The sequence below is a fragment of the Liolophura sinensis genome, chromosome 7 (assembly GCF_032854445.1).
Source record: "Liolophura sinensis isolate JHLJ2023 chromosome 7, CUHK_Ljap_v2, whole genome shotgun sequence".
Lineage (NCBI taxonomy): Eukaryota > Metazoa > Mollusca > Polyplacophora > Chitonida > Chitonidae > Liolophura > Liolophura sinensis.
Window position 1 is genome coordinate 6,654,067 of NC_088301.1, and position 24,376 is coordinate 6,678,442.

Genomic DNA, 24,376 nt, shown 5'->3' on the forward strand with positions numbered 1-24,376 from the left:
TAACTGTGCACCTTAACTTTTGGGAACTTCTGATCAGATGACTTGGAGGCCATGTTGGATTTTGTGCAATACAAAGAAAATTCTATTCTCCCGAACGGCTAATGCGATTGGATTGGGACTAAAACTGTAGTTGCAGCAAACTTAGGCATGTTTAATCTGTTCATGGGGACAAGCTCACTTTGGGTGGAAATGTCAGGTGTATATAATTTTTAAACTGTTGAAAATGTCACTGGGGGAAATATTTTATCTAATGCAGTTTTCGAGACTGATTTCGTACATGCAAGTTTTGCTAAACCGGAAGTGAAACTGGAAGCCGGCAAGGAGTCAAATTTTACTTAACCCTCTAAAGGAAGCCCGTCAATTGGAAGGAATACATGCTAAAAAAAGAATCGCTCATTTTTTTTTTTTACATTTTTAAACCTAAGTAACCTCTGTAAATAAAAAGACAAGGCAGAAATAAAACTTTTGTATGTAGTAGACCTGGAGATAAACAATAGCGAGTAAATATTTGAGTGTCCTGAGTCACGTGACCTGGCTGCCATGTTGGGTTGATATAAAAACATTTGAGCGTCATTTTGTCCAAGACCCCATGTTTCATTAACTTGAAATTTAGAACACGTAACATGCTAAAAACACCATTCAGATAAACAAAAGTAACGCGGCATCGGCCGGAAATACTGACTTGAACCCTGGCATTGCTGCTTTAGTAGCTATATTTTACCTCGTATTCCTTCTTAGTTCTTTGGTGGTATGTTGAAAATGAGACTGATAGTAAGATCATATATAGGCCTAACAGTTTTTCATGTTTACAATACCATCGGTCAGTTTAATGGATGACGAAATCAAAAGACAGCATCAAATATAACGTTCTAATTTAACGACGATAAAGTTTACAGTAAAAGTTTTGGTTATCGCCAGTCTAGTTTCTCCATTGAAACATACATACATGCATCGGAACAACTTCGCTTCAAAACAATCTATCACTTGGGCGACACTACTTCAAAGTAGGGCTTATCCCTTATATGCATCCTACCGATCAATCAAATCAATTAACTGGGGACAGGTCAATGTGCCGGCGGAGGGGACAAAAGTTACTTAATTTATGATGTGTTTGCTAAATATGAAGACCCTTAAAGTAGGCAGAGCAGAACACGGTTCAAATGAGGAGAACATTAATAATGATTTTCTATCTCTTTTTTCCCGTGTTTTGCATTAGACTGAGCCACAAATACACCTGACACTATTTCATTCTTCCCAGCTTAGCTTTCAGAAATACACATCTGTATTCTTCCATTCACTAACCTTGAACTCGGTCTTTTCGAGTGTTCTATCCTCATTTTGTCAAAGCTAACATCAAAATTGACAAAAAAATTGTACCTGTCGCAAGGAAATGTGATTTTCGTTATTCGTAAATGGCGTCCTAATTGCGTTGTTGTTGTCTTCATTATTACCGTTATAATGAGGTGATATGAATTCAGAATGACTTTTAACGTTAAGGAAAACCAGTTTTCGTCGCCTACATCTTTCACATTTTGAGGGTATCGCTGACAGCAGGACCGAGGTCCAGGTTGGTGAATGTAACCATGGATAGCGGTTAATGTGAAAGCTAAGCTAGAAACCCAGCAACCAATCTCAGGACTAAACTACAGGGCACGTCTGTTTGTTTTGTTGTCTCCAGGTGTAGAGAACAAACAACCCTGGAAAAATCTGATTACAAGAGTTAGGGTATTTTGGGGGTTTCCAAATTCCGAGCTTTTCTGGCGGGAGCCACTTTTTGGTGAGTGGAGAAATCCGGAACCTCGAGGTAACTGTCTTTTACATTGTACTTCACCTTCACTTGTCATTCGCTTTTTTCCCACGCATTATCTCAAGAACTGATATTCTCACGGTAAGGAGAGTGCATGAGTGATGACATACAGACACTGTCAGTCGTGTCGGAGATATCATCTGTTAAACCGACTACACGCAGCAGTCCGACGCACTACTCTTTCACTTATTTATTTCCTCTCCGACAGTAAGTGGCAAGGTATTCCAGCAACCTGCGGATGGTGGTTGGTTTTCCCCGGGCTCTGTCCGGTTTCCTCCAACAATAATGTTGGCCACCGTCGTATAAGTGAAATATTCTGGTGTAAAAGTACTTCAAAATAGTGAATGTTTCAGCAACAGCTCTCAAATGGACTTTCGCGGCAAACGAATGTGGTACACCCAAGTGTCTAGGGGTCTGCTTTAGGGGTATCAAATTAGCTATGGTCCAGCTGGTCCCAGACGAGGGCATAAACGTACGGGTCGAGCGTCTGGGGCCAGTTAAAGGTTTGATACGGGAGGTGACGTATCAGATCTATCATGCAACTTGTAAGGGGTTTGCCCTCAGAGATAAGGGTACAACTGTCTTATATGGTACTCAGTAAGTTTGATAATTCACTGGTTCTTCAGCAGGGAAGATCACATAGTAACATCCCAGTGTGAGTTTTTCATCCAGACACTTCCCTTGTTAACCCTCCCTGCTGAGCAACTGCCAGCTGTACAAGTTTGTCACTTTTGTCTAAATTTCAGTTCCTAATTCACTCAACTTTTAGAGTCAGTTCAGGTAATACAAAAGGAACAAAACTTCATTTTATTCGTAAGACTGGTTATTGGTCATGCCAGTTTCTGACGACTTTGTACAGGTGATTCCCGGCCTTGACCTTAATACCCTTTATGTGACTCCCTCTGGTGTTGACCCCTAGAAACTCTGCCACCATGAATCTGATATTCAATCCAATTTGATTACTATAATAAATAATACATCAGTTTATTACCACGTTTTTTATCACCCTGCGATGTATGTTTCATATAATTAAAAACTGATCACACAACAGAGATGGTTTCTCTTTACTTTTTGTGTATTCAAAGACATACGAATGTAGTATGGTTTTTTTGACGACATGCATTTACAAATCTCAATCAGGATTGTTAGTTGATATGGGATGCTCTTGAACTTGATTTTGTTTATTAGATTTGTGTTTAATGCTATGTACGGCTGACTTTTCCACTTATTGGGACGGCAATCAGCTTTGTGAATGAAGGAAACCGGAGTGCTTGTAGAAAACCACAACCGTTCGGCATGTGCCTGTGATACCTTCTCCCGTAATTCTGTAACTAAGGCAACAAGATTCTATAGAGCATCGTCTATTATCTGTGTTTTTTTTTTTGCTTTTTTTGAAATTATAAGTGTTTTGGATTCTTAGCTGCATTTAAAGATGTCCACTTTTTGTCTTTTTGAATTTTGGATCGATGTTTTGATTGGAAGTCTTGTGGAAAGACTTATTATTAACCCGGAAGGCTCATCTTGGTTGACGGCTGGTATACCAGAGTCTGTTTCAACGCATAGTTAACTACTTCCTAAGTTCGAACCTATATCCTCGAAACGATATGTTAAAACCTTACCATTCACTGGGAACAGCTTCTGTAGACTTCTGTAAGGTTAAGGAGAATCTCATTGTTGGGGTTTTCATTGCTACAATGTTTTGATCGATACTGCGAATGTGCACTATGATGTTGTGACGAGCTATCGCCGCATCGACTAGGATAGTATTATTGTCTCACATTAAGGCTGCTTGTGATAAGACGATTCTGCCACACTGGCATCATCTGGCTTTAGAGAGTAACAGATCGTCATTTCCCATCTCTCTGCTTTTTGAGCCTCGTATTATGAGAAACGTGAGAAACGTACAAGTACTGACAACAATTCTGTAATGGAGACCATGCCAGATGGAAACTGTATAGTGCAGGAGATGTCGTGAACCATTCGTCTCGAAAACTAAGCCTATGAAGATTAACATTATGAAGTAGAAAAAGTATGCTAACTGCATTTACGTTATACACAATAATGTGGGCTTTCGACAGTAGCCTGTGGCGCTGCGTGTCACTGAGAAAAGGCAATTTTGAATATAAACACCATTCTGAAAAGTAACATACTACAGTACCAGTACTGTAGTCCCACCATTTTATACCCACCCCCAGACACCGGCCATGCTTCTTTCATCCTTACCGGCCCGGATAGCACAGTTGGTAGAGCGTCCGCTTCGGGATCGGTAGATCCAGGATCAATCTTAGATCAAGTCACACCTAACACTTTAAAAGAGGAAGTTGTAACTTCCTCGCTTGGCGTTCAGCATGAAGGGGATAGTGCAACGACTGGTTGACCCGTATCAGTATAATGGCTCGGGCGGGGCGGCTTACTTGCCTTCGGTAAGTCGTCTCAGTGAAGCAGCACTAAATAAAAGAGCGGTGGAAATCCGTCCTGCAACAAGGAGGCACATTACACGTACATGCACCCTAATGATTCCTTCGTCGTCATATGACTGAAAAATTGTTGAGTACGACGTTAAACCCCAAGCATTCACTCACTCACTCTTTCATTCTTCATTGAAGGTAGTAATGACATAGATTCTGTCTTCATTCTTTTTTTTTTTTTTGAAAGTCCATCATGTTGTTTCAACATCTCGTGAACTGGAATATCACAAGAGTAAGCCAGCTCTCCAAAGTGCTGTTTCTGATGGTGGAGTGGATCGTTAATACCACGGGTAACTCCTCAAGCAAGGTAGTTGCAGAGTGCATTACATTCAAACAAATTCACACCGCGTAATAATTCTTCTAGTAAACCAGCTGGGCAGCATCCGAATCAGGAAAGTTTCACTTCACATAAAAGTATACGTTTACTTTTGTAATGTAAAGGTTACATTATGTCTTGTACATGACCAAATGTAAACGTTCAGCTATTTGGGTGGAGTGTGGGATGTTCCCGTACCTGAGCATACAAACATGTTTACTGATTGTTACTTATGTAAAAAATTACTATTTCGAGTAAAAATGCATTACCTCATCTTATACATGTGAAATGTTTATTGTAAAAAATAAACATTTACACAATATGTGTAAAATAGTATTCGCTGAATTTCCGATTGTACCATTGCGTGTCCGACATCTCGAACTGCTTGCCTTAGTAACGTGGTCGATGTGGCTACACAAAAGGCATAGTGGTGGGCACGAGACACAATTAAATGGCACACACCATACAAAATATACAATGCTGGAATTGAGACTAAAGCGTATAGGATGTCAAGGGAGGTTTTTGGACTTGACGAGTCTAACACCATGAGATAATTGAAGAATGCAGTCTTGCATTTCAGATGAGTTAGACATACTTGAATCGTAGCTTATAAATATTCTTGGCAGACACTGTACAAATAAGCACGAAATAAAAAGCACTAAAAGTTTGGTTGGGTTGTTTTTCTTTGTATCCCTTTGTGACAGAGGATATAGTATAACACAGCGAAGAGGATGCAACCTGATGTCGGGTCTTAACGATCTGTCACGCTCGGATTCATAACATAAACACTAGGGTATGGATATGAATAATATGAATATTACTAAAGTTTAATGAATCGACTATGGTCTAAATTCCCTACTTATCCCTCGCATCCTTTTACAAATTGAAACGAATGGAACGAAAGCCAATTTTCCTCCAACATGGCAACAAAAATTGCACAAGTACTAAAAACTACAATCTTTTCATTTAGAAAGTTCCTGGGCAGAAGTTTATTTGTGATTCACTGTGATTTAAGACCGTAAATGGGCCAAACAGTTTCTCACGTCTACAATAGCATCGGTCTGTTCTATAGAGATGGTATCAATGATTCGTTCCATAAATTAAAACTACTTTGTTTTAGTACAACAGATTATTTTATAAGGTGTGCATACATTTTTTTTTTCAAATTCATTCAGGATGTTGGTCACCATTTCAGGTCTTCTGCTATGCGTAGCCTGTGAGTTCCACGGAGCCTGACTCAGCCAGATTTCTTGCATGAGATTAACAGGAACCTGACTGATGTAAATCGTCACCTGTTAAGGCTGGCCAAGATTATACCCAGGCTCAACACCTACGTGAGGGGTGCTGAACAGGTGGCTCCTGGGCCGAGATGGCCATCACTTAGCCCTTTAGAGATCAACGAGGTAGCGGAAACCATTCTGAAACGATGTACTGTGACCATCCATGACGTCAACGTCGACACTGCCCGCCTGTCACTTTCACTGCACTAGTAAGTCATCTAGGCATAAATGCAAATTTTCAACAAAACTGGTTATTACCAGTGCAAGTTGTTAGTCACTGGGCGTCTCTTCCTCAACACTCAACTTGAGGGCGTGGTCGTTCTATGTCGTCGGTATTAAACCAACCAGCCCCCCTAAAACTAAAACTAAAAGGTGGAAGGAGACATATTTACTCTAAATGGTTTAAACGCATGTGTTGCTGGCTAACAACAGATCTGTTAACAGTGTTGGCGCACTATGCGCTTGACAAGACAACAGCTATATCTATACACCACTTCCTCGTGGCTATAGCCCAACAAACAACAGGCCCATCTGTTATAAAACATTTCAAAGAAGAAAGCCAATTTAAAACGCCAACAAATATTTAATATAATATATAATTCACGAGAGGAAATATCATGGCCTTCGCGAACACTTTTAAGGAATGTAGTGAATGCCATACCCAGAGTATCTAGCCTACAGTGAAATTCACACTAATTACCGATCGCGAATGTGGTATTACCAATGCTATTCAAAAACATTTCATAAACTGCCAACTACTTCATTGCTGCAATCATTTAAAGCGAAATTTAAAATGTTTGTTCAACAAATGTGTAACAAATTTGTAGAATCCTCAAATATACAATCTCCATTTTGTTTGATTCGTGTTTTACGATACACTCAAGGATATTCCACTTATAAGATGGCGGCCAGGGAAGAAACTGGGCAGGGCCCACGGAAAATCTACGACCATCCTGAGGACCTTCTACAGTCTATAGAAGTTATCTAATAGCATGACATCAGAGGAAGAAACTGGGTAGAGCCGAGGGAAAACCTACGACCATCCGCAGGTTGCTGCTAGACCTTCTTCAGTCTATATAAGTTATCTAATAGCATTACTTCAGTCAGAAATAGAGAGTGACTTTTTATCAGTCAAATGCAGTTCTTGTCATTCTTTGGGGGCATTGGGTAATAGAAAAGCACGACGCACTGTTTGATCCATTTTCAGGAGTCGCTAACAGTATATCTGAATCACTGTAATGCTGCAATGTCTAACCACCTATTAATCAGTAACACCCAGAAGCAATTGATATCGAACATGTATCCACTAATAACCTATTTGCCTATAAGATGCCATTGTCATGGCAAAAATGGCCAGCCACATCTCCAGAATGTCACGACTACTTGTATATGTGGCCACCCACCTCTCCTGAATGTCACTAATACCTCTCACTTCGCTTGTGTTGGGAACGAAAATCTACTCTAGCATCAGAAGAATTAAACTTTCTATTTCTTGCTCTGCTCCACCCATTAAACTCTCCAGAAAATTTTCAACAATAATCAGTAATTAAATCTTAGCACACTCTACAACTACAGTCTTGGTATGTTGACACATATTTTATACTGTGACGCATGTTTACAAACAACACGAAAAATCTTCATTTGTTTGGTATTAGCAATATTTTGTTTACCTAAGAAGATTGCTATATAGTGTGCCTATATATCCTTGTATAGTGTATGTCATTACGTATGTGCTGGCCCAGTGTTAACATATGGTTCAATACGATTATTCCAAATGAATCCAATCCAACCTTTAGTTTTATATATTGGCACGTACAGCATACTATAGCGGCTATAAAAATAAGCCCGTTTTAGTGATCATTTCAAATTTATATACCCCAGACATAGACTAAAGTTATCGGCGTTTTCCTAGACGTGTGTATAAATTGTCAACAGTAAGCTTAGTCTGTATGTACTTTTCTGTAAAAAAGATTCATAAAATAAAACCTAGCCTTATGCGTGCACACAGCATGTTATTGTACCAGTTAGACGAGCCATCACGAACATCTCTGTTTACGATGGCTCTCCCTGTTTGAACAGCACAGTGCACATGTCCTGGATCATACATGGACCGCAGATTCAGTCAACGGTTCGTGTACAGCTATAGCTATATACCCTTTGGAAATTGCGAATATTCTATAACCAGATGAAATCTGTGTCACATCTTACATAAGGCCAGCACTGGAAGCTTTCACAGCCGACATGAACTACGATCGGTTTTTCAGCGATCTCGGTCGATCTCGCCAGCCCTCGTTTCTACGACAGCTCTATGAAGGTAAAGCTCTCTGGAGTACAAATAGCAGTTTTTGATTTGAAGTTTATTTTCCATGACAACACGGTTCTGTCTTAACTCGTGTGCATGTTACTGATAAACACTACCCTGATTTATGGTGAACCTTGAATCTGTTGCCAAGCCCTATGGTTTGCCTACGTCTATCTTTAAAAACGAGTAACTATTTACATATAAAGAGCACGGAGAATAAAACCAGAGCATAACCAATAAAATTCGACCATATGCCAATATGCCTCAGTTAGGGATTTGTTCTAACTGTTCATGCAAATACTTATGTTGCTGCAACTTACATCCCCCTCCCCCTTTGCAAAATGACTTAAGCAAGATTAGATAAAATTTATTTATTTATTTGATTGGTGTTTTACGCCGAACTCAGGAATATTTCACTTCTACGACGGCGGCCAGCATTATGGTGGGAGGAAACCGGACTGAGCCTGGGGGAAACCCACGACCAACCTTCCCACGTACGGCAAATTAGATAAAAAGTAATTGGGGTAATAGTAATAGCAATTTATAGTATATACCAGTCGTCACTGCCTGGTCTGGAATTATATAGCCTACTCAGTTAGTATATGGTAAAAACCGGCCGCTCAGTTCGCCTTTGTGTCCGTAAATACAGGCCACAGATCTCGGGTAGACCCCTCTAAACATGGCCGTCCCATTTATCGTGTGAGATAAACAGTCAACAGCTGCTCTGTTTAGCTCGACCTGATAGATCGGGCAATGACTTTCCGTCTAATGATTCCTCTTTTCTGGTGTCTTTTTGGACAAAGTTTATATTTTGTTACAAAAAGTCCATCCTTGCAGTACATTTTTTTAAATCGATACACAACAAATAAAACGATGCAGGATATTAAGTTCTACCATAACCTATAATTCCCTTTGATGTACCACCATGCATACAGACCTTGCCTACAATTTTTGTACCTTTTCTGTGCATGCATGGTGACATTCAATCTTATGAACGACATATTTAATGAAATGAGGAACTTTTTGAATTTTTGTGGACACATATTAGGTATGAACCACTCGTGCTTAATTTGTAAGGGACCTAATAGATGTACTGCTTGCATACTTGCATGCTAGCAATAACATATTCGTGTCTTTTGACGTGCTACTTGTTGCTCAGGCCTCTTCTGATATAATTATAAGACCTTCAGCATGGAGAGCAAAAGCAAAGTAGCGACGACAGCGTGATAGCTGTCGAATGGGCACAGGTAACCAGTGAAATACGGCCTCTTTTAATCTCAGTAAGGGTTTTATTATAACTGTTCATGTATATGCAAAAATATAAGCAAATTACACGCCCTCTTAGCACCATGCATTGCTTAAGTAGAATGAATTTAAAAAATGCAGTGATGGTAATTACAATCTATTAGAGGTCACTGATTTAGAATTAACATAACTTTGTCTCATAACATGGTACTATTTGTTTTCGGCCAGGCGTCATCATAGCCAGCAGTTTTGTTGCGCGGTATCATTGTATATATCGATGATGTGTGATAATATTTTACTTATATGGCATACATGTTTTCAGTGCAGCAGCATTTAGTTGACGCCATAGTACTGTATGTGACTGTAAAAGTGCAACCTAAAACTGTTCATGAGAGCGAGGATCGGGTCATATCCCTTGGCTGAAGTGTTTCGTTTGACCTGCATAAATAAGTTCACGAGTGTATATCAGGCCACGTACAGGCTAGTGTCGTCAACGTGTAACTTGTGCCACAGTTCATACGCACGCACTAAATGTTAGATCAAAATGTAAACTGTGTTAGGTTTGTGGGCCATTTATTTCCAGAGTAGAGATCGGTTGTGGTAGCGTAGTGATAAGAGCCGCATAACGACTCGTGATTCAATCCCCACCATCTGTAAAACTTTAACATCGGTAATCTTGGCACCACCTTGATTTATCGATACTTTTGCGAAGTAACCACAAAGCCAACATCTCAGTAGTACATCAGTTGGGTGGACAACTATTAAACATCGAAGATTCGAAAGAGGATATTCTCGCTCGCTCGCGATTACATAATCACATTCAGTTATACATTCAAAGGCATCTTCCATTGCATACATTTAGTCACGCATTAACTTTCTCAAAGAGGATTTCTTTTTTAATTCTGCAAGGATTTTTGAAACGCCATAATGGTAGTTTTGTGTGTAAAGGGCATGTAGTAAGGATTTATTTGCATTGATGTCAAAAGAAACATTTGGGAAGGTCGTCAATCAACCTGCGGCAATCTGTGGATGGTCGTGAATTTTCCCCTGCCGTGTTTCTTCATAATGATGGCCATCGTCGTGTAAGTGAGATGTTTTTGAGTACAGCATAAAACGCCAATTAAATCAAATAAATAAATTTCTAGGAGGTAATTGTGACAGCACACTGTCGTCCCTTGGTGACTTAAGGCCACATTACGGTATATGTTGCACACTAAACGGATGAACTCGCGACTGTTACATGCTCATTTACGCATATAAGCAAATTCCTATCAACCTTCCAAATCATACCTTCTTATCTCACATGCCAGTTTGGCTTGTGTATATTATACTACAAAATGTGTTAAACAGGTTTTGCTGAGGATGTTTAAAAGTTCTTAATCATTTTAACCAATCATGAATAGTACAGCTACCCGTCCGATATTTACTGAAGGGAATTAATTTGAGATATTCATGTTAAATACAGAAAATTTGATTTGCTTAGCACATACATGTACTGATAAGTACATTTTTGTCAAACATCTCCGACGGAGCCCAGGGAAGAGCATTGCAGAAAAGCTTGCTGAGCCACAGGAATGGCCAGACAATGCAGCTTCCTTACCCTCCAATGCCCTTCCGAGCGGAGCCCCATTAAATTGATTTTAACAGCTTTAATTGTATCACCGCACAACTAAAACGACGTCACCACCACTTTGTGTTTCTTGCCATAACGTTGAAATGGGCATGCGTGTTTGTATTTTGGACAGATGGTACGGCTGCTCAGAAGGAGCCTATGGATCATCTGATATCTCTGTCTGGGGGAATCCCCTCAGCCGATACCTTTCCTGTCAAAACCATCTCGTTTGAACTCAGGTCAGTTGGATTACATTTGGTAACATTTGTAGGAGGGATGTGAACAGTTAGAGCTTTATTTCCTTACACTCAAAAAAAATTAATTTGTTAAATTTAACAGATAGTCTGTTATCTGAGTAATGCTAGATTGTATTCTGTTAATGCAGCAGATTATTCTGTTAAATATTACACACATATTCTATTAATTCATGATAACCATTCTATAAGACTAACAGGAAATTATGTTAAATGTGACACAATATTGTACAATAATAACAGAATACATTCTAGCATCACTCATACAACTGACTTTCTGTTAAGTTTAACTGATTAATTTTTTGATTGTAGTTTGAGTCTTCCGGGGCCGGGATGTGTGTACTGTTTGTTACAGCTAAACCTAGTAACGTCCATCTTTCGGGGCTGGGATGTGTGAGCTGTTTGTTACAGCTAGGGGTAGTAATGCTGATCTTCCGTGGTTGGGATATGTGGACTGTTTGTTACACCTAGACGTAGTAATGTCCATCTTTCGGGGTTGGGACATGTGGACTGTTTGTTACAGCTAGACGTAGTAATGTCCATCTTCCGGGGTTGGGATATGTGGACTGTTTGTTACAGCTAGGAGTAGTAACGTTCATCTTCTGTATATGTTCACTGTTGGGATGTGTGTCTGGGATGTGTGACAGAGGCAGACTGACTGATACAGCTTCATCTATGATCTAGCTTATGTTCATCTTCCGTGTGGTGGGATGTCTGGCAGAGGTAGGGGGACGGGTACAGGGTCATCTAGCTAATGTTCTTCTTCTGTCAATTGTGTGGGCTTACAGCACCATCTGATGTTCATCATGGTATATAGCTCCGTCTGACCAGTGTTAGTTATGTGGGGGAAAGAAAGGATACGGACTGCTATAGCTCCAATGCTTGTGCATCTTTGTTAGTGGTGGATGGGGTTGGGTGGGGGGTGTGGGGGGGGGGGGGGGGGGGGCACTGGAATAATCAGGTCCAGACATTTCTTACGCCACATACTCAAGAATATTTCATTTGTGCTACAGTAGCCAACATTATGGTAGAAGGAAAGCAGGCAGAACCCGGGGAAGACCCACGACCGTCCGCAGAATTCTGGCAGACGCTCTCACGTGCGACCGGCAGGAAGCCAGCATATCCTGGACTTGAACTCATAGCGACCGCAGTGGTTGGCAGCTGGATCTAGTCATTGTCCATCTGCCGTCCTGGAACATGCAGTTATACAACCAATAGTTCAATGTTTGGCTTTTTGTATGTATTGTGTATTTGAATATATTTTTTGGTTTTGTTTTTGGTGGGCAGAGGGGTATGTTAGTTATTTTATGTGAATTTTTATTTATTTAAATTTGTTGACAGTGACGGAAAGACGGTGACCCTGGATGAGAAGACAACCGCCAAGTGCCTACAGTATGGGAAATCCACCGGGTAGGTGTGTTCACTGAGTACATGTAGATGAGTCAGCTGGGTAGGTGTGTCCGCTGGGTAGATGTAGATGTGTCTGCAGGGTAGGTGTGTCCTCTGGGTACATGTAGGTGGGTCCACTGGGTAGGTGTGTCCGCTGGGTACATGTAGGTGTATCCACTGGGTACATGTAGATGTGTCCACTGGGTAGGTGTGTCCGCTGGATAGGTGTGTCCACTGGGTAGATGTGTCCGCTGGGTTCATGTAGGTGTGTCCGCTGGGTCCATGTAGGTGTGTCCGCTGGGTAGGTATGTCCGCTGGGTACATGTAGGTGTGTCCACTGGGTAGGTGTGTCCTCTGGGTACATGTAGGTGTGTCCGCTGGGTACATGTAGATGTGTCCGCTGGGTAGATATGTCCGCTGGGTACATGTAGGTGTGTCCGCTGTGTAGATGTGTCCGCTGGGCAGGTGTGTCCGCTGGATAGGTATGTCCGCTGGGTACATGTAGGTGTGTCCACCGCGTGGGCGTGTAGTAGTAGTAATGATCAGAAGTTAGATATATGCGCGGAGTGGCACTATCGTGTATTGTATGTCCGAAATAACGTAACCACATGCGGTTACTTTGGAAATATTTAGAATGCATGGCGTTAACAGCAACATTTTGTAGTATTTCATCCACACCGTAGTGAGAACATATTAGAACAGGAAACACTTTTATTTCAATAAGCCGTAAATTTTAGCTAAATTTAAAAATCGCCTTAAATATAGTTCAGCATAACGTTAAAATTAAAAGAATATGCGTCTTACAAAATAACGTTGACAGTTGAAGCTCGAAAAGTGTAACTTCAGTATCTACAGCAACGCTAAGGTAAATGTTACAGGAACATACTTGGTGGCATCAAGAACAAATGTTAAATGACATGAACCTGTTCAGTTTATCACGCCCGGTCTGCGGAGTTTTTAGATTCTGCTTGCAACGCCATGGTAGCAATAAACCGTCGATGACGCTTATGTGGCTAAGTCGCCCGTCTTGTTTCATTGCCAGGCGTTGTGGTCTACCCCAGACTTTCCGGTTTCCCCCAACCACCATAAATCTGGCCCACGTCACATAGGTGGAAAATTCTTGAGCATCACTTAAACATCAACGAATCCGTTAATCTTTTGGTTCGGTGATCAGTATAATGATTCACATTGCTACTGTATAGGCCTTCGTTAGACCGGAGTGACTTTCCTGCACTCATTATGAATTAAAAGTATATTCAAACTGTATTTTCCTTGCAATAACATGGATTCCAACATATCCATGTGTAGAGCTTGTGTTGTTACGTATCGCTCACTAAAGGCAATTTTGGTAGTGAATTTGAATAATTTTACAGAGAGCTGAATATAGACGTCAAGTTTACAAGATGAACAACACGACATTTCCAGAGCGACAATGATTAGATTTTACGATTTGGCATACGGTCCAGACAGACCACGAACAGACTCTTATAACATTCTTTTATGTATGTAAAGGATAGAAGATTTACTGGGATGGCTGGAAAGGATACTAGTGAAGTTTCACAACCCCAAACTTCTGCACCCGCAGACAACGCCCTCTAACGGCAGCCGGACGAAAATTGTGATGACCAATGGATGTCAGGACGCCATATCAAAGGTGGGGTGTACGGTACTATCCTCGCGTCTATACTTCCACTGTTGTATTTATGTTATACCATTAAACTGCTAATTTCGTACTGCATTATAAATAGCCGAACAGTGTCCTTTTTGCCCTTCTGTAATCTCTAAACTTGAACGTATACTCTTTCAGGATACTGCCCCTTTGCAGTTTACACCTGATGACGGGAGATCAATTCTTCCGAAAAGTTGTGAATAAACTATCACGTGGAAATTGCTTTTTTTGTTTTCATGAATAGCTCTTGGCCACTAATGTTGTGCGTTCGAATCTGGCTATCCTGACTTTTTTTATATCATTTGTGAAATATTTTATATACATGTAACATCCCATTTTTGAATCACAGTTGTTTGGGGCTCTCTGCTCTAAAGGAGATACAGTGTTGATAGAGGAGAGTGTATACGCAGGCTGCCTAGCTGCTGTAAGTGATTTTGTTCAATTTCTCCATTACTTTTTTCACAAACCTTTGATCATGACATGGGTGGATGTTTTACCTCAACTATTCTTCTGTATGCGTGAGCGGTAATCTATGTTTACTAGCCGTTCGTGTCTTTATCGCGTGAAACTGGCTCAATATACCGTGTAGAATCATTCTTAAGATCATAACATTGGTTTCGTTGGTACGTCATAGCTAGACGTGAAGGCCCGATATACCGCAGCTGCTTTCAGTAAACTATGGGTGCACTGACCATGCATAGTATCATTAGCATTGCGTGTCAAGGAGGCAGCGCTATAAATATGTTGACGTTGGTTTGCACCACTATAAACTGACACCATCTTGCATGCATGATAGAACCGATGTAATATTGATGTATCATAATGTAATAATGTAAACAATGTAATATTAAAATGGACGTAACAAGCCAACTAACAGACCAAGCTAGGCTTGGATTGAACTTTGCTAGGACTCATTTTCTCACCTCAGATAATCAATATACATGTTTAACACTCAAGTCCTAATGGCGCTTTAGGACAGTGTCTTCCACCGTCATATGCATTTATACAAGACTCAGCGAGTTTTAATATTTTCTCAGACATCAGATATATAAATCAATGAAATAAATGAACCAATACATTACAAATGCGAATAATCGATCGATGAACCATTCTTTTAGCTTAGGCCACACGGCGTCAGAATGCAAACGGTCAAATCTACTCAGGGAGGTATAGACGTAGAAGATCTGGAGAGAGTCTTGAGCAAATGGTCTCCCAAAGACGTCCAGAATGAGACGAGCGACAGTCCTAAGTTGATGTACGTCGTCCCCACGGGCAGTAACCCCACTGGCCAGAATCTATCCCTGGAGAGTAAGCGGAAAATATACAGTCTGGCCCAGAAGTACGACTTTCTAATCATGGAAGACGACCCCTACTACTTTCATAATTTTGAGGAGGTGCGTGTGTATTTTTTTTTATTTATTTATTTGATTGGTGTTTTACGCCGTACTCAAGAATATTTCACTTATACGACGGCGGCCAGCATTATTGTGAGAGGAAACCGGGCAGAGCCCGGGGGAAACGCCACGACCATCCGCTGGTTGCTGGAATATCTTCTCACTTACGACCGAAGAGGAAGCCAGCGTGAGCTGGACTTGAACTCATAGCGACCGCATTGGTGAGAGATTCCTAGGTCAATACGCTGAAGTATAGTACACTTGTATTTATTTATTTATTTGGTTGGTGTTTTACGCCGTACTCAAGAATATTTCACTTATATGTCGGCGGCCACCATTACGGTGGGAGAAGAACAGTTGGGGTCGCCGCAGTTGTATCATCAACTATAAACTTAGCACAGTTGTTTGAACAGATGAACTACTTCATTAGACAAGACAATGTAGCTATTGTATGGCTTCATGTTTTTCAATGCTACATTCATTGGTTGTTGGGTACATCTCTGGTCCCAATGGTTAAAGGCACTGTAAGGTCAAGCGTTCGAATCTGGACAACTATCGATGTTTTGGCAGCGTTGGGAGGATTGTCAGGTACTTGGGGAAGGTCGGTGGTTTACTTCCTGTGCTCCAGTCTCCTTCACCCATAAAACTGACCACAATCATATAACTTAATAACTCTTGGGCGCGTCCCAACCAATCTATTGATCGATCGGTCAATCAGTTAATCAGTCAGTCGGCCAATCATTGCTTGTTTAACTGCAGACGGCCCCGCCGAGTTTCCTCTCCTTGGACACAGATGGCAGGGTAATACGACTGGATTCATTCTCCAAGATTATCTCCCCTGGGTAAGTCACATGACTGAATTTGATGGCCTCGTGATGCTTTGGGATTTGCTTTACTCATTTGTTCGCTCATTGGCTGGGCCCAGTTTCACGCAGTGGAGCACGACATTTATTTTTTATCGTATATTTGTCGTGCAATGTTTTGTACGTCACCATTACCGTCTTGTATGTGCGACTATCATACATGTACGACATCTCTGGTGTACACAGTACGGCATCAAACATATTCTCGTTGACTGTGTGGACTTTGCTCATATTAGGCAAAGATTCTACACAGTCAGCTCTATATTTGATTTATTTGACAGTGTCGCTGGCGATACTGTCATTAATTACTTAAAACATATTGGATTATATCATAAGATATAATTTCATTTTTATTTCACATAGATATTTCTAGTTCATATATACAAATTAAAATTTCAAAAGCTTTGTGGTTTTCAAGTTTTTAAAGAGCTTTGATTGTTTTACCTAGTTTTAAACATGTCTGTCATTTTTCATTTGTTTTGTATGTTCATACTTCAGTCTTGAAAACCATATACTGATTCCTGGTTTTAAACATGTTCTCGCCACGATATGGCTGAAATATTGCCGATGTGGCGTAAAGCCATAATCATTCATTCATTCATTCTCTGGTGTACATTTAGTTACAGGCGATCGTGTCAGTTTGATTTGATTTGTGTCACACGCCTCAGTCAGGAATATTATTTAATTATTTGTTTGATGCTTTACATCGTACTCAAGAATATTTCACTTTTACGACAACGGCCAGCATTCTGTTCATTTTGACAACTATCTGAAATCCACACCTTCGTGGGAAAGTCTGACACCAACCTGCGGATGGTCGTGAGTTCCCGTGGGCTCTGCCCGGTTTCCTGTCACCATAATGCTGGCTCCCACCATACCCTTATAAGTGAAATATTCTTGAGTTCGGCGTAAGACAACAATCAAATAAATACAATAAATAAGTTACTAGCTTGAGATGTATGAACTATTATCTACTTCCGTTTAATTCATGGTGCATGCTAGGGGCCTACTATTTAATCATTTACATGAACAGTTTCAATAAAACCCTATCTTAGGTAAGCTGACAGGAGTCAGGATTGGTAAAATGGTAGGCCGTTATTCACATTAAAACTTGTTTGTATGTATATTTTATCGAAAGTAAGAGTACAGATTTCTTTACTTCTCAATACGTGCGAAGTAAACAACACTGTTTTGGAGTGGAAGCAAGCAAATTAACGCAAAAAGCCAATGTTTTGTCATAGCTGCTTACATCTCTGAATAAATGGGTTGTCTTTCAGAGACAGTTTGTAATCAATCAGTTTGTCATATATCAATCAAACAATCAACCATGTTAATTTACTTGAAGGATGAGACTTGGTTTTGTCAGCGGACCGGAAGCCATTCTGAACGTTCTGCTTTATGACATACAGTCCTCAGGTGTCCATGGTAACCATCTGTCTCAGGTGAGCTTATCTCGTGACTCTTGAAAATTGAAATTAAATTTTTGCTGAAAGAGTTTTAGGGAGAAGTCAGCAACATAGTCGTTCCAATTAAGAAAGAGAAATCGCACTGCCGCTCAAACTTGATGGTGTATTTCTACAGATGATGGTACTCGGGCTCATGGAGAACTGGGGAATGGAAGGTTTTCAAAAGCACGTGGAAAAGCTCTGTAAAACCTACAAGAATAGGAGAGATATGTGTGTCCGAGCAGCTGAAACTCATCTTAAGGGTCAGTCCAAGACTAACTTTAGTTATTATAGCCTTTCACTACTTAATTATTTATTTATCTGATTGTGTTTAACGCAGCGCTCCAGAATTTTTTTTTCACCTATCGATATTTAAATTAATAGATCAAGAACCTGGAAACCACGATGATTTGCCAGGTACTTGACAAATTTACTGGCATAAAGTTTCAGCTGAATCGACGAAAGCTGGATTCGAGTCTGCGACCTCATTGATCAAAGGATGATCAGCTGGGGCGAGAACAATACCTCAGGCCCCTAACAACGACGCCTCGAACAACCACATCCAGTTCTTGCACTTTATGAATTCCGATATTTAAATTATTCAATCTAATAGTCCTGAAATATAACCGAAGATTTTACGTTCAGTCAAAGGTTGCTTGTTGGATCTCTATTGAAAGAATTCCCTGGCCCAGTGCACATATTGAAAGGCACGCTCTAGCATAGACCATGGAATTCTTTCGGTAAATATCCAACGTGGCTGCGATTGAAAGACCCCTAAATGTGAACGTAGTACAGTTTGCTTCGGTCATAGATTACTCAAAACTACCCGAAATCTCTCAGCCAGAAAACATGGAATCGTTTGTACAATTGTACAATTCGTACATTGCCTGGTGGTTTGTGTTGAACGTTTTTGTGGAAATTGGCCTTGTTCTCATTGGTCTGGAACGTCCATTATGGTTGACAACTGCTATACGAATGTGAGTTTATACGACGAATTAGATCATTTTCAGTGTCTTGTGAATTCTGCCCGTCAGATCTCGCAGAGTGGAGTGTTCCATCCGGCGGATTCTTCCTTTGGTTGAAACTGAAGGGTATTAAGGACAGCAACAGTTTTATCCGGGGTAAAGTAATCCCCAAGGGCGTGATCTGTGCTCCAGGCTGTGGATTCCACGCGGAAAATGACCCTGTGTCTTCTTACGTCCGGATATCATACTCCAGTGTTACGGAGAAGGAAATGAATACGGTAATTTCGTCCTGTCACGGTATCTCACGGCATCACGTCGCGGTACCATTTCACTGTATCACGTCGTGGTACCATTTCTCAGTATCACGTCGTGGTACCATGTCACGACATCACGTCTCGGTACCATGTCACGGTATCACGTCGTGGTTTCATGCTACGCCTTCACGTCACGTTACCATGTCACGCTATGGTTTCACGTAATTGTATTGCGGTATCATGTTTATTTTGTTTATTTCATGGAATAGTGTCACGGTAGCAAGTTATCCTGTCACAATGCCGTGCTATGGTATCATGTCACGTTACTGTACTGCGGTATCATGTCATTAGGTCCTGTCACGACATTATGTCACAGTATCATTTCCTGGTATCAGGTCAGGTCTAAGTAAAGGTGTCTTGTCATAATATGGTATATTATGGTTATCGTATCGTGGAATGGAATCCTGTAACGTGCCGTGGTATCACGGTATGGACACGTATCCCAGTATCGTGCCACGATATCATCCAACATTATCCTGTAATGGTATCATACTATTGACTCGACGCATGGAAAAAATGATTTTTCTCCATATTTTGACGTTGTTATACTATAGTTTCAGACTTTACCGCCCTATAGATGTTGGTTCTACGTCTGATGTTTTTTTTATTTCAGGCTTTATACCGTCTTGCCGAGGCTATTCGAGAAGAACTAGATACTAACAAAGAGGGCTGAAAACAGAAGATATCGATATGGATATGACGACCATAACGGATTCATTACATACGCTTAGAGCTATATATCATAGGCTTACAGCTAAATCACATAGGCTTACAGCTAAATCCTATACGCTTACAGCTAAATCATATACGCTTGCAGCTAAATCACATAGGTTTACAGCTAAATCACATAGGCTGTAAGTCACAAACGCTTGCAGCTAAGTAACATAGGCTCACAGCTAAATCTCAAAGGTTTACAACTAAATCGCATAGGTTTCATACAGCTAAATCACATAGGCTTATAGCTACATCACATAGGCTTACAGCTAAATCTCAAAGGCTTACAGCTAAATCACAGAAGCTTTACACAGCTAAAGCATATAGGCTTAGAGCTAAATTACATACGCTTACAGCCAAGTCACTTGCCCTTCCTTCTTTGAAATAAATAGAGATTTCCAAATAGCACAGCTCCAATGTGAACCACTGTAACATAGTTGTGTTTAAAGTCTTTTAAACCAAAATAAGTACGTGTAGACGTTTCATTAATGTTTTCCCACCAAGTCTGTTTCAGTTTTAGTCAGTTCACTTTATATGTTAACTACACCAAGAGGAGTATAAAAATGTTTTTTTTTGTGGCATACGGGGGACCATTTTCATGGAATTTGTTCAAGACCATATATTAATGTAGTCAAAACAAACAAAAGAGCTTTGATATACTCTCCATAGAGGAATCAATAAAACAGGATTGCTGTATCAGCACGAGATTTTATGAGTTAGTGATTTTATTGTGTGACTTGGCAGACAGGGAATCTCGTCGTGTATATATCTTGTTGCTTTGCTAAGAATTTTCTCAACGAAATTACGTTAGTAATTTTTATGACGGAACAATTTGCTGCACTGAGCAGGAATCGACCACATCCGAGCAGACGCTCTCTTCATGCGCAAATCTTTAAATTTCAACAGTTTATGAGTTTATATATTTACTTATATAAAGAGTGAATGTATTTATTTATTTATTTGACTGCTGCATGTACCTTGCCTGCACAAGAATTTTTCACTTATATACAAGATGGCGGTCAGTTTTACGGATGGGAGAAACTGGGGAGCTTGGTGTAAACATTTTCTACGTGTTTGAACAATACAATATGTTAAATGCTGTAAAATGCTTGCAAGCTGTAAAATACTGTTGACTATAACATTTATAATGCCTTAGACGACAGCTAAAAGTGTTTATTTAACATAAAATGGTGTTCAGTGTAATGTTAGGTTAAAATGTAAAAAGTGGTAACCTAACATTTCAAGTGTTTTCCCTCCTCCTCCACCGTACCGTAACCTAATATCACAAGTGTTTCCCTCCTCTGCCACTGTAATCTAACATTACAAGTGTTTTGCCATCCTCCTTCACGGTAACCTAACATTACAAGTGTTTTCCCTCCTCCTCCACGTTAATCCAGCATTACAAGTGTTTTGCCATCCTCCTTCACGGTAACCTAACATTACAAGTGTTTTCCTTCCTCTGCAACTGTTTCCTCCTCTGCCCCTGTAACCTAACATTACAAGTGTTTTCCCTCCTCCTCCACGGTAATCCAACATTACAAGTTTTTGCCATCCCCCTCCACGGTAACCTAACATTACAAGTGTGCTTTGTCATCCTCCTCCACGGTAACCTAACATTACAAGTGCTTTCCCATCTCCGCCACTGTAACCTAATATTACAAGTGTTTTCCCTCCTCTGCCACTGTAATCTAACATTACAAGTGCTTTCCCATCTCCGCCACTGTAATCTGACATTACAACTGTTTTCCCATCCTTCACCACTGTAATCTGACATTACAAGTGTTTTCCCTCCTCCGCCACTGTAATCTAACATTACAAGTGCTTTCCCATCTCCGCCACTGTAATCTGACATTACAACTGTTTTCCCATCCTTCACCACTGTAATCTGACATTACAACTGTTTTCCCATCCTTCACCACTGTAATCTGACATTACAAGTGCTTTCCCATCTCCGCCACTGTAATCTGACATTACAACTGTTTTCCCATCCTTCACCACTGTAATCTGACATTACAAGTGTTTTTCATCCTCCGTCACTGTAACCTAATATTACAAGTGTTTTTCCTCCTCTGCCACTGGAACCTAACATTACAAGTGTTTTCCCTCCTCCGCCACGGGAACCTAACAGTATAAGTGTTTTCCCGCATCTACCACGGTAACCTAACGTTACAAGTGTTTGTCCATCCCCCACCACTGTAACCTAACACTACAACTGCTTTCTCTCCTCCGCCATTGTAACCTAACATTACAAGTGTTTTTCATTCTCCGCCATTGGAACCTAACATTACAGGTGTTTTCCCTCCTCCGCCACTGTAATCTAACATTACAAGTGTTTTGCCATCCTCCTCCACTGGAACCTAACATGACAAATGTTTTCCATCCTCCACCACGGTAACCTAACACTACAAGTGTTTTCCCTCCTCCGCCACCGCCAAAAATGTTGGATTTAACATCATTAATGTAACATAAAACATTTCAATTCTTAGAGGGAATTTTTGAGCATTGTATATACATAAATGGTGTTGTTTAGAGATTTACACTACAGTAGGAAGGAGATGCTGATAATTAGTATCTTTGCTACAATGATCCTATATACAGTATGTAATGTAAGGTGGACTTTAAAAATAGTAATTGCTGCTGCCTCGCTTGGCGCTTAGCACTGAGAAGGTAGAGCAAAGAAACAGGACTGGTTGTCCCGGTGTCAGTATAATATTATGTCATGTCTGGTGTGTTCGGCATGGTAGTTCAGTGGCAGTATGCACTCTCCCTGCCGCATACACTCTCCCTGCCGCATGCACTCTCCCTGCCGCGAGAAGACACAGTATATTTATACACACCCAATTTATTTATTTATTTATTTGATTGGTGTTTTACGCCGTACTCAAGAATATTTCACTTATACGACGGTGGCTATACACACCCAATGATTCCTCTTTGGTATTTGACTGTAAAGTGGTTAAGTGCAACTTAAAAATCCCAAGCATACATACACAGACATATATACATACACTCTTCATACGAGGATTTAAATTAATCCAAAACCCTGACACACACTTGGCGAACGAAAAAAATGATTCCACACATGAAGGGCTTGTGCCAGATAGCTACTACCTCATGCTGTCTTTTCTAAGACTACATACACGGGCAATTCTAACAGCGACAGTTTTGAGAAGATCTTCCTTATGGATTTAGCTTTGCATGTGAGCCGCGTATTCTATTGAGAGTAGTGTCCCTTTGATAAGGTTGGGAGCGCTCCTTGCAGATTGGTTTCATGTAAGCTTAATATTTATAACCGTCAACAAGTCTTTCAATTGTTCGAGATGAATTTTATATAATCCACTTTAAAAGAAAAAGGTTAAGAGACTTCAAGTTTCAATTTTACACGTATGTTTTTGTGTAAGAGAACTGATATGAATGTTTTTGTCCGATCGTGAAAACCAGGTGCGTTTTCTTATTTCAACCACACAAGTATAAGGTCGAAAACACACCTACACGAAAATGCAAAGGTCGAAGAGGCGATTGGAGCTATCGACTGACTCCGGGGAATATCTGGCATACTCTTACACTACGGTAAACAACACAAATATACATGACATACAAAGATGACTAAGTATAAACGAACATAATAATGAAAACTCAACACAAAAAACACGGGATATTTTGCTCGTGCCACTATTGTAGAGAAACTTTGCAGATATAATGCTCTATCGATGACACAAAGAAGGCTTTGACATATTCTTTCAGTACATCCGACACAAACGTACATAATTTGGCAAAATTACAAAAATATTATGATAACTGAAAACCTTCTTACTCGGGATATTTTCTTAAGACTAAAAATCACAAAATGACAAATTTATAAAATAGACACCTTTGACCATTAACTGTAAATCTGAAACAAACACCACAATAAATTACTTATTCATTTATTTGATGTGAGTTTTACGCCGTTCTTAAGAATATATTTCTTATAGGCCTACGAAGGCGGCCAGTATTATGGAGGGAGGAACCGGAAAGTAAAAACCCAAGACCATCCACAGGTTGCGAAACACCACATTACAAACAAAATGCCTAATTTAGCATCACCTTTAATAATACATGTCCCCATCACCAATTCGAGATATTTTCGCACAGCTAGCGGTACGAAAATAATCTACGGCGTATCGATCGGCACCAAGAATACTGAAGCAATTTCGATATAAACACATGTAAAAAACCAGGCGAATTCGAGATATTTTTGTAGAAGCAGTTCTGTACTAAAACTCTGAAGAGAATGGCCTATTGGTGCAAAGGAAACTTTTATATACTCTTTTTTGTTTGTTTGTGTTTTTTTCTTATA

General features: G+C 40.2%; 1 protein-coding gene across 2 annotated transcripts; it reads left to right on the forward strand.

Annotated features, from left to right (window-relative positions):
• Positions 1-8,061: 8,061 nt before the first annotated feature.
• On the forward strand, positions 8,062-23,170 carry LOC135471089 (kynurenine/alpha-aminoadipate aminotransferase, mitochondrial-like). 2 transcript variants are annotated; one of them, XM_064750137.1, is made up of 11 exons: positions 8,062-8,185; positions 11,164-11,269; positions 12,626-12,694; positions 14,186-14,327; positions 14,692-14,766; positions 15,461-15,736; positions 16,496-16,578; positions 17,945-18,041; positions 18,181-18,307; positions 19,079-19,287; positions 19,937-23,170. In XM_064750137.1, the coding sequence occupies exons 1-11, from the start codon at positions 8,113-8,115 to the stop codon at positions 19,994-19,996; spliced, it is 1,317 nt and encodes a 438-aa protein (XP_064606207.1). In that variant the 5' UTR covers positions 8,062-8,112; the 3' UTR covers positions 19,997-23,170. The 2 variants fall into 2 exon arrangements, with proteins under 2 accessions (XP_064606207.1, XP_064606208.1); XM_064750138.1 differs by lacking the exon at positions 19,079-19,287.
• The last annotated feature ends 1,206 nt before the right edge of the window (positions 23,171-24,376 follow it).

Coding starts and splice junctions, on each gene's coding strand:
- LOC135471089 (XM_064750137.1), top strand. CDS start 8,113: ATGAACTACGATCGGTTTTTCAGCGATCTCGGTCGATCTCGCCAGCCC. Junction 18,308..19,078: donor AGCTGAAACTCATCTTAAGG/GTCAGTCCAAGA, acceptor TCTGCCCGTCAG/ATCTCGCAGAGTGGAGTGTT. Junction 19,288..19,936: donor CGGAGAAGGAAATGAATACG/GTAATTTCGTCC, acceptor TTTTTATTTCAG/GCTTTATACCGTCTTGCCGA.